At 43.6% G+C, this 13008-nt stretch overlaps 1 protein-coding gene and 1 long non-coding RNA gene across 4 annotated transcripts in view; one reads left to right on the top strand and one right to left on the bottom strand.

Moving 5' to 3' along the window:
• Positions 1–4097, top strand: part of LOC125937577 (uncharacterized) — a 41054-nt gene extending 36957 nt beyond the window's left edge. For all 3 annotated transcript variants that reach the window (XR_007462437.1, XR_007462435.1, XR_007462436.1), the window contains one exon: positions 3799–4097. This is a non-coding gene — a long non-coding RNA (uncharacterized LOC125937577). The remainder of the gene's footprint in view (positions 1–3798) is intronic.
• RNF169 (ring finger protein 169) overlaps positions 1–5206 on the bottom strand; it is a 104549-nt gene extending 99343 nt beyond the window's left edge. The window contains exon 1 of the mRNA XM_049652230.1: positions 4661–5206. Within this exon, the coding sequence (XP_049508187.1) occupies positions 4661–5162 (502 nt within the window). The 5' untranslated portion in view covers positions 5163–5206. The remainder of the gene's footprint in view (positions 1–4660) is intronic.
• Between the last annotated feature and the right edge of the window lie 7802 nt (positions 5207–13008).

Raw genomic sequence — 13008 nt, 5'->3', positions numbered from 1 at the left:
ACCAAAAAAAAAAAAAAAAAAACCTCAGATATAAATGAATTCAAGGGTAGGCAATTGTCCGGATTAACTGGAAGTTTGGAAGTGGATAAGAAGAAAACCAAATACCTCCTAAATTCTTGAGGCTCAACCCTGAATTCTATAGGATACAGATATTCCTTTAATGGTAATTAGTGTTTAGTTGGCGAGGTAATCTCATTCTGAATTGTTTCCTGCATTAGTAGAACACATAAGGACACTCTCAAATTCTGGAATATGTGTACGTGTCATTCAGGATAAAAAGTTGAGTCATTTTATACATTTTACAACAAATCCCTACAGTTGAGGGAAATTCTTATCCTTTTACACTACAATCACATGATTTCATTATTCATTAGTCCTAAATGCAATTTAGGCTGCACACATAGCAAACATTGTCTGCCAACTGAGTAATAAACCAGAACTACTTGTTTGTCACAGAAAGAGGAATTTTTTTAAATGTATAATGTTAACCCTAAGTGAACAGGGAGGTTGAGGGGTGATGAAAGGGATGGGATAAATGAGGTACTATTCAATTTTTGAAACGCGCTTTTAACACTAAAATTTTTTTTTTAAGTTTTAACTGCCAATTTAAAAGATTCATTGGTGGGGCTCCAGGGTGGCTTAGTCAGTTGAGAGTCTAACTCTTGATTTTGGCTTAGGTCATGATCGCAGGGTTGTGGGATCAAGACCTGTGTCAGAATTCTCTCTCTCTCTCTGTCCGTCTGTCCCTCTCCCCGACTCGTGTTCTCTCTCTCCAAAAAACAAAAAAATAAAAAAAATAAAAAGGACTCATTGGCCTTTGCGTAGCTTTTCTCTTCAATTATTACCCAGGGTAGAAGAAAAAGAAGTATCCTAAAAAGGTCTTGGTTTCAATTTCACAAGCAGTATAATTTAGAATGGTCACTCTTGATTTCATATCAAAAGACTAAATTAATTCTTAAGATTCATTAATTATTATCAATGAGACTTAAGTATTGCTGTTGTATATACAGATGACCATTGAACAACACAGGGGTTAGGGGCACTGACCCTCAGCACTGTTGAAAATCTACAGTAACTACTGACTTTCCAAAAACTTGACTTGTAGCCCTTTGTTGACCGGATGCTTTACTAATAATAGAAACTGCTGATTAACACATATTTTGTATGTTATATGCATTATATACTCTATTCTTACAATAAACTAAGCTAGAAAAAAGAAAATGTTAGGAAAATCATAAGAAAGAGAAAATACATTTACAGTACTGTAATGTATTCATTGAAAAAATCCATGTATAAGTGGACCCACACAGTTCAAACCCCTGTTGTTCAAGGGTCAAATGCAGTTGCAAAAGTACCTATATATGCCCATGTGCTACAGTTTTTATTTTTAATCAATGGACCAAGACTGCCTCTAAATTTAGAATATAAGCTCCAAGAAGAAGAAATCTTTGAACATTTCATTCACTAAGGTCTCCCAAGAACCTAGAACAGTGCCTGGCCCAGCACAAACATTCATTACATACTTGTGAATATTGCTCAAAATGGTTCAAATACTATGTCAATATATGCGATGAGCTATAACCTCAAGGAACATAAAGTTGAAGTAGCCTTCACACAATGTTGCACAAGTCAACTGATACTATATCCAAAAGCAAACTGACAAGGCATATAAGAATAAAACAAAACATGTTATACAGGAGTCCTTAGGGTTCTGAATTTTAAAGCTTGTCAGGAAACTGGTAAAAAACAAAAATGTCACAACACAACCAAAATTTTCTACAAGCACAAACTCTTATACTTATTATAGACAATTCAATTCCAAAAGAGCCATGGGGCTTCAACAAAATTAAAAAATATATATATAAGAATTTCACTGAAGCACCAGTGCATTTACTACAAAATTTAATTTCCAGTATTATAAAGGAATTCTGACCTTTCTTTTTATCAATTAACCTAACTATGCCCCCAAAAAACTGCTAAGCAATATACTTCTGAATATACCTAAAATTGCTAGTTCTGTTGCTGTTTCCCACTCAAAAACACAATGTAAGTTTTTATAAAACTGGTATTTTTAGTTTTCCCTATTACAAGTCATCATGAGCATTTAACTGTGAATTAAGCTATGTTTTAGCCCTTATTTATGGGTTATTGTTTTGGTCCTTGTTTATCTGCTACTAACTCATGACGACCATTAGCTGGTCACTTTCTACTCTCTTCTGGGCCTCAGTTCTCTCTTCTGTAGAATGAGGGACCTGGGTTAAAACAATGGTTCCTACAGTTCTTTCTGCATCCCTTTGAGAATCTGGTGAAAGCTACAGGTGACCTCTCCATATGAATGCACATACACATGTATATAACAATTTTATAACTGACTTTTTATAATAGCAAAAGATTGGAAACAACCTAAATGTCTACCAATAGACAGTTAATTGTTATAGCCATTCAATGAAATTCCTTGCAGCTGTAAGCAGAATAAAGAAACCTTCTACATACTGATATGAAAAGCTTTCCATCATGTATCTTTATATGGAAAAAAGCAAGTTACAGAACAATGTATACAATATACAACCTTTTGTGTAAAAAGATCAAAAACTAAAATAAATACATTTGAATTTTTATGTAGAAGCATAAAGAAACTGTGGAAGAATGAATGAGAATCTTTGGTGGCAGTGGGAAATGAGTAAAGGGATAGGAGGAACCTTTCCATTGTACACTTTCTTACATTTGTGTTTGGATTATGTGAATGCACAGCATATTAAAATTCTAAATTAAAAAATTGTATATAACTCTAACAAGTCCAGACAACCCACTGAAGCTAGAAGATAATTCGCAAACCCTGTTCAGCAATATTCTCCTATAATGATTTGACTTAATAAGCCTGTAATTATATACACTCAATGATCCGACAAGAATATTTAAGGAAAAATATTTTTCATCACAGTCCTCATATAAACATATAAGTAATTGGTGGATACTCAGTAATTCAATAGATACTAATTTGGAATCTCATTTTATATAATTTTCCTTAATCACTGATACACTTTATGACAAATTTCTTCATCAGAAAAAGTTTGCACAAATTATCAAGCCATATTCCTTCTCATGAATCAAAGTCCATAACTGATATTTCACAGAGGAGTCCAGACTTTATGAATGAGAACAGACATCTCTATCTTATTTGACCATATAATCAATAGTACTAGTAGGAAGACCAGAGAAATTTTTACCATAATCTCAGAACTTGAAGCAAACTAAAGAGCATATGAGATCATCACTCAGCACCCACAAATTAGATGACATTTGGGGAGGCCTTCTCACCTACTCTGAACAAGGATCAGATAGAATTGGGGTTCACCCTTTGGCAAGTTACTTAACCTCTCTGGGCCTCAATTTCATCTCTAAAATGGAAATAAAAGTACCTCTCTCATAAGGATGTTGTGAAACTTAAAAGGAAAAATAAGGAATATAGCCAAGTAAGACAAAGAAATAAAAGTAAGGTATCCTAGGACAGTGGCAGGTGTCTGCTTTAATCAAAACACACTGCATTCCGGAAACTGTAGTTTCTAGAGACTGCACTTTCATACACAAGCAATGCCTCCTTTTCCCTACTGGGAAAAAAAAAAAAAAAATGGCAGAATTCCCAACACAAAAGGTGCAAATATCTGGCCTTTCCTAATTATGTTTCTTGGAAATCTCCTCCTAGGTAAGCATTTTTTTATCAAAGAACATAGACGTTGTGTTGACTGGATGTCTCTCGGAGTCCTAAGTTACACACAGTTCTGTTTTGTGTTTTTACAGGGCACTTTCAACGTCAAGCTCAGCACCAGAGGGGCAGGCTGTGGGAGGTATCGAAAGGCAAAGAAGTTGAAAGCAACAGTCCCGCAACTTTTAACTGCCAGGATGATAGCAGGAAACCTACACAGCCATGGAGACAGAAGCAGCCCCTGCCAACCAATCTCCATTTACGAAACTTAACCCCCACCCAGTTTTGTTGTTGTTTTGTTTTTTGTTTTGTTTTGTTTTGTTTTGTTTTTGTCGAGCACTACTGGAGCTTATTCATTTTTGGAGTTATTAATTATAAATATAAATAACCCCGATGTGCGAGGCTCTGTCAAGATTTTGTGAAAATTGCGCTTGTGAGTTCATTCTCTCAACCCACTCCACACTCTAGTCTGAAAAGCTCTCTTCACATCCTCAAATTCAACCCGCCCCCTTAACTCCGGATACTCCATACCTCTCACTAATCCATTTAGGCCCAGGAGCCACTTCTCGACACGCAGTTCGACCCCAAGCTCTTCACCCAACACGAAACCAAGCACTTCTCTGATCCTCCAGGGCTCCTGCAAAGTTAGGAACCCTTCTCCCACACACCATTCCAACCTGGCCCTAACTTGTTCCAAGAATGCTGTTTCCCTCCAAACTTCTAACTTCCGTAAGGCGCGAGATCCCCTCACTGCCCCTCCAAATCCATCGTGCCCGTACTTCATTCTGAAGTTCAAAATTCAGAAACAGATGCGCCTGGACAGAGCCCAGTTCCAACCCCACGCGAACTCTACACAGCCGCTCGAGCACGGCCTGGGACCCTCCACCCCCCAACCAGGCCAGGCCGGGCGCGCTCGGCCTCGCTCTAGACCCCCAAAGGGAGGAGGGAAAGCTCCACCTGGCTCTGTGGCCGCGGCGCGCGGCTCCTGCTCCGGCCTGGACCCCGCGGCGGCCGCGCCCCCGTCCCGGCGCTGGCGGCAGCGCTCCGGCTGGCCGCGGCGGGCGCGCTCGCCCTGCACCTCCGCGTCGGCCTGGCCGTCGTCGCGGGCCCGACGGCGGGCCCAACCCGGGCCGCGGGCACGGCAGCGCGGGCAACCGGGGCCCGCTGCGTCGGCGGCGCGCTGGGCGCAGCCTCGGCACAGCGAGTGGCCGCACGGCAGGGCCGCCGCTTCGCCCAGGGTCTCCAGACACCCGGCGCAGCCCGACTCCTCCGGCCGCGGCGGTGGCGGCGGTTGCAGCAGCGGCGGCGGCAACACCAGCAACGCGGGACCAGAGGCCGCGCCCGGGGCCCCAGTCTTGGCTGCCGCCATCTCGTCACAGCGGCCCCGTCGGCCCCGCCGACTCAGAGCTGCCGCTGCCGCCGCGGAAGAGGCCCGAGTACTCGGACCTGCCGCCGCCATCTTGTTTCCCGTTTGAAGGGAGAGTCCGTTGCGAGGGAGAAGAGTAGAGGGCGGGGCAGTGCGCGGCGGGCGGTACCAGCTACATATTTATGAGGGGGCGGGGCTCCAATGAGCCGGGAGAAGGTTCTCCCCGGGCCCGATTGGCGGGAGGCGAAACCTCATTAATATTTATTAGCTACCTTCTATGTCGTCCTCAGCCTCGCCCTCCAGTTTTTGCAATTTCCTCTTATCGAACCTGGTGAAGTTGAGGACTGATGGGATTTGGAAATTCTGAGCGATGTTAAACTTTATGAAGTAATTACATTTATCCTGCACTACCTTCATAACTAAGGCTGAAGTGAGTGGGGGGTTATGTGAATTATCTAGAACCTTCCCTCAGTGCTTCATTTCATGAAAGGGTAGCTGTTGTGACCAGGCCTACTTAGTGACCAGCAACTAACTACCAAAAATAACAGCTTCTTGTCAGTTCTCATCTCCATATCTTCCCTATTCACGTCTCTTCCTGGAACTCCCCTCTCTTGGCTGGCAAAATCAGACTTTCCTGGTTTTTTTCTCAACCCCTCAGCCCTTTCCCAGACTCCTTCGATCCCTCCCCCTTATTTGGGGCTTAAGCCTGCTTTTTCTTCTAGGCTCAGTCCTCCTCTCTCTTTGGGTGTGCCCCCACTCTCACCTCAGACTTTCTTCCAGCTGAAACTCACAAACTGATACCGGCCATCCAGACCTCCTGAGTCCAGCCCTGCACTTTCAACTGCCTGATGGAAACATCATATTGAATGTCTGCATCCCTCGTGTATAAAACCAAAGTCACTGTCTTCCACCCTCCTTCAAAAACAGCGTATTTCTTATTTCCCTCATCCTGTTAAAGGTACTATCCTCCTAGTTCCTCAAGCTCTAAACCTAGGGTTCTTTACATTTCTCTCATCTACCACACCTGTCAGTTTGTTAATCCTGCCACTTCTCCCACCAAAGTGACTATTTTCCCACCTATCTTTTCCTATTCATTCCATTCCCACCACCCAATCATGTCCCATCATCTCTCACCTAGATTGTTGCAGTAGGTTGTCTCCCTGCCCACAGCCTGTCTTCCTCCAATCCATGCTCCACAGCTCTTAGAGTTGCTTCCTAAAGGACAGCTCTTACCATGTCATTCCTACTTGAGCTAGTCACCAAGTGACTTTGATGCCAGCCCCCCTGGATGCAGAGGGTATGGGAGAAAGAATGGCTCCCTTCTGATAGATGGTTCTATAGCAATTCTCCTACCCTTTGCTTTCTTTGCACTAAGGTAGATATGGAGCAGGAGGACATTAAGCAAATGGCATTTCCTGTTGGGAATCTTTATAAGAAAGCACAAGTTTTATAAGGAGAGCAAAATCAAAAAAAGCAATATAATGTAATGGAAGGCATCAGAGGCCCTGGGTTTCCATTGCCCAGAAACAGTGTCTGAACTGGTGGTAAAACAATCCAAGGCAGAGTGATTGGTGGAAGTCAGAGAGCAGGAAAAAGAAAGAAGTAGATTCCCAAGATGAGAACCAGATGGCTAAAGAACAGTCAAGAATTGAAGAAGAGTCAATGAGTAATTGAAACAAGGTCTTGTGTGCACAGAGGCCCAGTCAGAATCCTGGCAAACACAGAAGTATGGCTTCAGCTGGACTGTCCTTTATCCAGGGATCCTCCTCATTTCACTCCCCACTTGAGGTTCTTGAGGGCGCTTTGCCCAGATTCTGACAAGGAGGCCTGTGGTCCAGAGATCAAACTAACTACCATTAGGATTGGGGCTCTTGGTGTGGGCTCATTCTCGACAGTTTGGGGCTCTTGATCTGAAGCCTGTTTACTGTTGGAAGAGCTGAACGATACACATGCAGCATGCTTCCTTAGATACAAATAAAGATGGGAAATTTCCTTTCACAGAGGGAAAAAACAAGAGGTCTGAGTAGCACTAGACCAAAAGCCAGAAGATCTGGGATTGGTCCTGGCCCCTTTACCCTTCTCGTTAACTCATTGTATGATTTCAAACACCTAACTTCTCTCTGGGCCTCAGTCTCCTCATCTTTAAAACAGGGTATTGGTGCAACACCTGGGTGGCCCAGTCAGTTAAGCATCTGACTCTTGATCTTGGCTCAGGTCATGATCTCACAGGTCATTAGATGGAGCCCTGATCCATGGAGCCCCATGTCCACTGAGCCCCACATCCATTGGGCTCCACACTGACAGCGCAGAACCTGCTTGGGATTCTCTCTCTCTCTCTCTCTCTCTCTCTCTCTGCCTCTCCCCTGCTCACACGTGCTTTCTCTCAAAATTTAAAAAAAAGGGGGGGGGTATTGAAATTGAGCAGTTTGTGACCTGGAACACACCTCAGAAAGGTACACACACACACACACACACACACCAAAATCTCACCTCAGATCTACTGAAGGTGAGATACCAGCATGTGTATTTTATTAATGCCATAGGAATTCTAATGAATACTCCTAGATAAGACCACTATAACAGATAAGTTCAAAGGTCTCTTTTAGCTTTAACATTCTATGAATCTGACTCCCAATTTCTCCCAGTCTCTTCTCTCCTCTATGCTGTTGCCAGAGTAATCTTACTAAAGCCATAGCAGGGACAGAAGGTAAGGCAAACCTAAGAAATCTGGAGAGTTATTTACTGTGTGGGAAAATGAGAGCGATGGATGGTCCTAACATGTCAAGCCTAGGAACCCTACATGATGACCACAACTGACAACTGACAAAAACAGAAGTGGAAAGGAAAAGCAGTCTGAAAGATGAGGGCGTGGTGGATAATTTGTTTTATTTAGTTTACCATCAGCATCTGGAGTCCTTCTTACTTGGAGGAATGCCCCATTCTATGTTGTATTTGCAGTGTTGCTGAGACTAGGGAAGCTGAAGCAGGGAGGTATTCTACCTGCCCCCCAGCAGCTACAACGTGACTTATGACCCAGGCTTGGCCACCTGGCCACACTTCTCTGAACTTTGAATCTTCAGGGAATGAAATGTAACGTAGACAAGTTTAGAATTATTCAGAGCAACAGAAACAGTAGGTGTCCAATCACAGTGGGTCCCTGATGGAGCTTGGGGGTATGGGAGTCCCTACCATAGTGATGGTGGCCATTCCAGATCATTCCTGAGGCATGGACTTAATTGTGGTGCCTGCTGCCTGGCTTTCCTAGGTTGAAACCCATTTTCCACATCCAACTCTCCAGCTTTCCTGTCAACTCTGTATCCTTCCAGTAAATTCTCTTTTTTTCTTAAATTTCTCACAATTTCTGTTGTTTGCATCAAAGTACTCTGATTAAGATAATGGTTTGTTGTTTTTGAAGTGTCACCTGGAAACAGTTGTCAAGGGTGCTTTGTAAGTTACGAAACAATCTAAGAAACTTAGTACAACAGCCTAGAGTGGAACGAGTCAGAGTTGTGTCTTTTTTCTAAGTCCCCACCTATACCACAGACCACTGAGGGAAGAGAGACTCACAGACTCACCTTAACGCAGTCATCAAAGATGCCAACTGGAGGGGCACCTGAGTGACGCAACTGGTTAAGCGTCTGACTTTGGCTCAGGTCATGGTCTTGCGGTCTGTGAATTCAAGCCCCGTGACAGGCTCTGTGCTGACAGTGTGGAACCTGCTTCAGATCCTCTGTGTCCCTCTCTCTCTTCCCCTACCCTGCTCGTTCTCTTTCTCTCTCTCTCTTTCACGAATAAATATTTCTTTTAAAAGATGCCAACTGGAACAAATAGCAGTGCATCATATATACCAATGCTCCCTCTCCAGCTGCTTTTGTTCTGTCACTCCTACCATATCTTCTGAGGATTGCATTGCTGCCCAGATTACCTGCTATCTTTCTCATCACGTGTCTATGGTTCCATACCACCACTAGCTCTTCAGAATCTCTCATGCACATCACTGCAAGCCTTCCCTCTTCCTGGCATCTGGAGCCTCCAGCCTCTCCCAGATGTACTGAAAGACTCAGATGTGAAGCAAGGCCATTCAGCCAAGTTCTGTGGGGCCAGGCTGTTTTGCCTTGCAGGCCCAAGAACCCCTTCTTGCTAAGCCAGGTGCTGAGTCCATCCTGAGACCTCACACATCTAGGAAGGAGAAGGATCTGACCATACCACTGCCCCCTCTCCTCTACCCTCCTCATCTCTTGGGATGACATCTTCTTCCTGTATTCTCTCTCCCTCAAGCCAGATTTCCCCCCTTGAGATTTGGCCTCTTCCCTGTTGCTTTAAAGATTCTTGCTACATTCTTACTATTATTCATCTTCAGTTCCTTTCCTTTTGTTTCAGAGGAAGAAGCGATTTTTTAAAAGTTTTTATTTATTTTTGAGACAGAGAGAAAGCACCAGCTGGGGAGGGGCAGAGAGAGAGGGAGACAGGAACCGAAGCAGGCTCCACACTGACAGCTGAGAGCCCAATGCGGAGCTCAAACCCACAAGCAGTGAGATCATGACTGGGACCGAGGTCGGACACTTAGCCAACTGAGCCACCCGGGCACCCAAGAAGCAGTTCTTTTGCAAAGCTAATCCTTCTGTCATCTTTCCAGCCTCTCCCAGACTCTTTCTAAACACTCTACAAATACAAGTAAGACTTGGTCCCTGCACCTGTCAAGGTCACAGCCTAACAGAGAGGCAAAAGTATAAGTGAAAAAAAAAAGTATAACAGAAACATGCTGTTTGACTGAGATACAGGGTAATGAGGAAGCAGAAAGCAAGAGGGCATGGACAGAAGGTTTCACAGAAGAGGGGAACATTTGAGCTCTGTTCTGAAGGACAAGACGAGTTCACCAGGCAGACAGAGAGGATGGCCTTCCTGGCATTCCTGTGTGGTGGGACTAATAAGAAATTCAATATGGCTAGAACACTGGATTGGACATTAGGCTAGAAAATTGGAGAAGAAAAGGAACTAGAATTTATTGAGCAGCTACAACATGCTGGAACACGCTAAGCAATGATATGTTTATTTCATTTAGACCTAAAGTAACCCTGTGAGGTGTGTATATTATTGTTTCCATTTTACAGAGAAACTCAGGATATTGGGAGACTATTGAAAGATTTAACATTGGAACCAAAGGAGTTCTACATATGGATTTGTATTTTATAAGGATAACTCTCAATCCTATCATTATCAGTGAGGCATGAAAATCTAAGTAGACTTTCTCCTACCCTCATGGAGTTGAGATATTACTGGACAAAGTACAGTGCAGCTACCATTCACTTATTCAACAAATCTCTTTTGAGCACCTGCTAGGTGGCAGCATAAGACAGGTGCTAAGAATTCAGCAGTGAACAGGCAGGCCAGGTATGGATGCTGAGCCCATTCGGATGGGCCAGCTTTGGGTACAGTATTTGGCACATTCCAGGTAATGTGGGATGAATGAGTGTTATCCCTGTAGTCACGCCTTTAATGTTTAGTAGGGTTCAAAGTATCATGCACTGTCAGAAAAGAAAAAATTCTGTTTGCAAACAAGCACATTTGTGGAGAAAAAGAATTCTTTAGTTTCCTACAGTTTCCCCTCTAGATACCTATAAATCCACATGGAATTAGCAGCAGCTCTCACTCTGTCTCTGCCCCACCTCCCTTCCCCTTGGTTTTTACTTCTCTCTTCCCTACCCTCAGAGTCCCTATTCTTTTTCCTCTATGCTCTGGCCCAAGATTCCAAGTAACCAATTCCATCTTTGATTTAATTGTGGGGCTTTTTGGAGGAAATTGAGGTGACTTTAAGAAGTCCTTTGGGTTTGGGGCACCTGGGTGGCTGTCAGTTGGTTAAGTGCCAACTTTAGCTCAGGTAATGATCTCACAGTTGGTAAGTTCAAGCCCTGCGTGGGGCTCTGTGCTGACAACTCAGAGCCTGGAACCTGCTTCCCATCCTGTGACTCCCTCTCTCTGCCCCTCCCCCGCTCATGCTCACTCTCTCTCTCTCTCTCTCTCTCTCTCAAAAATGAAATAAACATTTAAAAAAATATTTAAAAAAAGAAGTCCCTTGGGTTCAACATATAGAGAATAAGGAAATAAATGGGCAAATGGCCTCCCCAATCCCACTTTGAATGAAACATCTAAAAGACAACCCTCTCTCTGCTAGTGTTACCTTAACAGTGTAAACCACATGCCTCATTCTAGCACAGTCTGTCTCTTCTCCCCACCCTACCAAAGAAAGCCTTCTACTACCTTCACTTTGGCTCATGGCCCTACTCCAGGAAGAGAGTGAGAGGGAGAGAAACCCTCATTTTGTCATAAATAAATGGATAGTTATACTGACCAGAATGAAGAATTTGCCTCAGAAGAGAGCACTGTGATGGGAGCAGAAGAAAAATTCAGGAGGACTACAAAGCAGCCTCCCAAAGACTGACTCCTTCTGGTTTGGAAAGAAACAGATATGAAATGGGTTCAGCTGGAGGCTGAGAACAGAGAGCGCGATCTCCTAAATTCCTTTATTCTGAAGGAGTATAGGATTCCATACCCACCTACCAGTAACCAGGGGGAAGCCTGATTGGTTCTCTTCTAGAATGGTCATTGTCCCACTGTTCTTTGTTTATCAGGCTCTGAGCTCTGCTGTCTCCAGCCCTGGGAAAAGCCTACAGCTGTCACCCTGACTGTGATGTTGCCGAGTGACCAGCAGGGGGCAAACAGAGACTACTGAGCTCTAACCATGTCTCTTCCACCTAGTTTCCATGGAGCCAAACTCCGAATGTCAGAGCTGGAATCTGGCTTTAGAAATCATCCAAGCCTTCTGATCATCTTCGTTTACAGAGAAAAAAACCAAAGTCTAAAGAAGAGAAATAAGGTGTCAGGGCTACATAGTGAGTTAATGGTAAAAAGTAGGGACCAGAAACCAAGTCCAGTCCTATACGTGTTCCAGCACACCAAGCTTTCTCCTTTCTCAAATGTAATTCTAGAATACACTGTTTTTTAATGATATTTTTTCCTATGAAAAGGACTTGTGTCTCCAATTAGACTGTAAGCATTCAGGGTCAGGGACTGTGTTTTGGACCAGCCTTGTATATCATCTCCTCCAGCACGTATCATGTGGCTCTGCACGTAGCCTGTCTGATACCAGATTGATTTCTGTTGGTGTTTTTTTTTTTTTTTTTTTTTTTAGTATTTTTTAACATTTATTTATTTTTGAAAGAGAGAGAGAGAGCATGTGAGCAGGGGAGGGGCAGAGACAGAGACAGAGTCACATAATCCGAAGCAGTTCCAGGCTCTGAGCTGCCAGCACAGAGCCCGACACGGGGCTCAAACCCACAAACCATGAGATCATGACCTAGGCTAAAGTCCAACACTTAATCGACTGAGCCATCCAGGCGCCCCTGATATCAGACTGATTTCAACAAGTACTGTGAAACTGCTATGTGACAGGCCCAGCAATGATTCCTGAGAATACAGAGAGGAAAATTTACTGTCCCTGCCCTCAAGGAGCTCTTTATCTGAGGGAATAGTCAGCTATGTCAACAAACAGCTATAATTCAGGACAGGAGATGGGTTTTTCAGTGGTGCAGGCATAGTGAACTGGAAGGCCAGAAGTGAGAGTGACTATCTAGATGGGATGCAAAATGGGGTCCTAAAGAAAGGATGAGAACTCACCAAACAAAGAATGGGAATTCCAAATACAAGGAATAGCAGAATAAGTCAACACACAGAAATGTGGAGACATAGTGTGGTAAGTGAAAATGATTGCTTCTGAGTAGCTGGAGCATAGTATATGTAAGAAGTTAGAATGGGGGAAGGGGAATAGTAAATAAGACTAGAAAGATAGTTTGAGGCTAGCTGTAAAGTCGATGTCTGTCCATTCATTCATTCATTCAGTCAGTCAATATACAGTAAGAACCCCCATGTGCAACGCAGCACT

This window comes from Panthera uncia, chromosome D1 (genome assembly GCF_023721935.1).
Source record: "Panthera uncia isolate 11264 chromosome D1, Puncia_PCG_1.0, whole genome shotgun sequence".
Lineage (NCBI taxonomy): Eukaryota > Metazoa > Chordata > Mammalia > Carnivora > Felidae > Panthera > Panthera uncia.
Note: the sequence above shows the minus strand (reverse complement) of the source record. Positions and strands in the feature narration are given on the sequence as shown.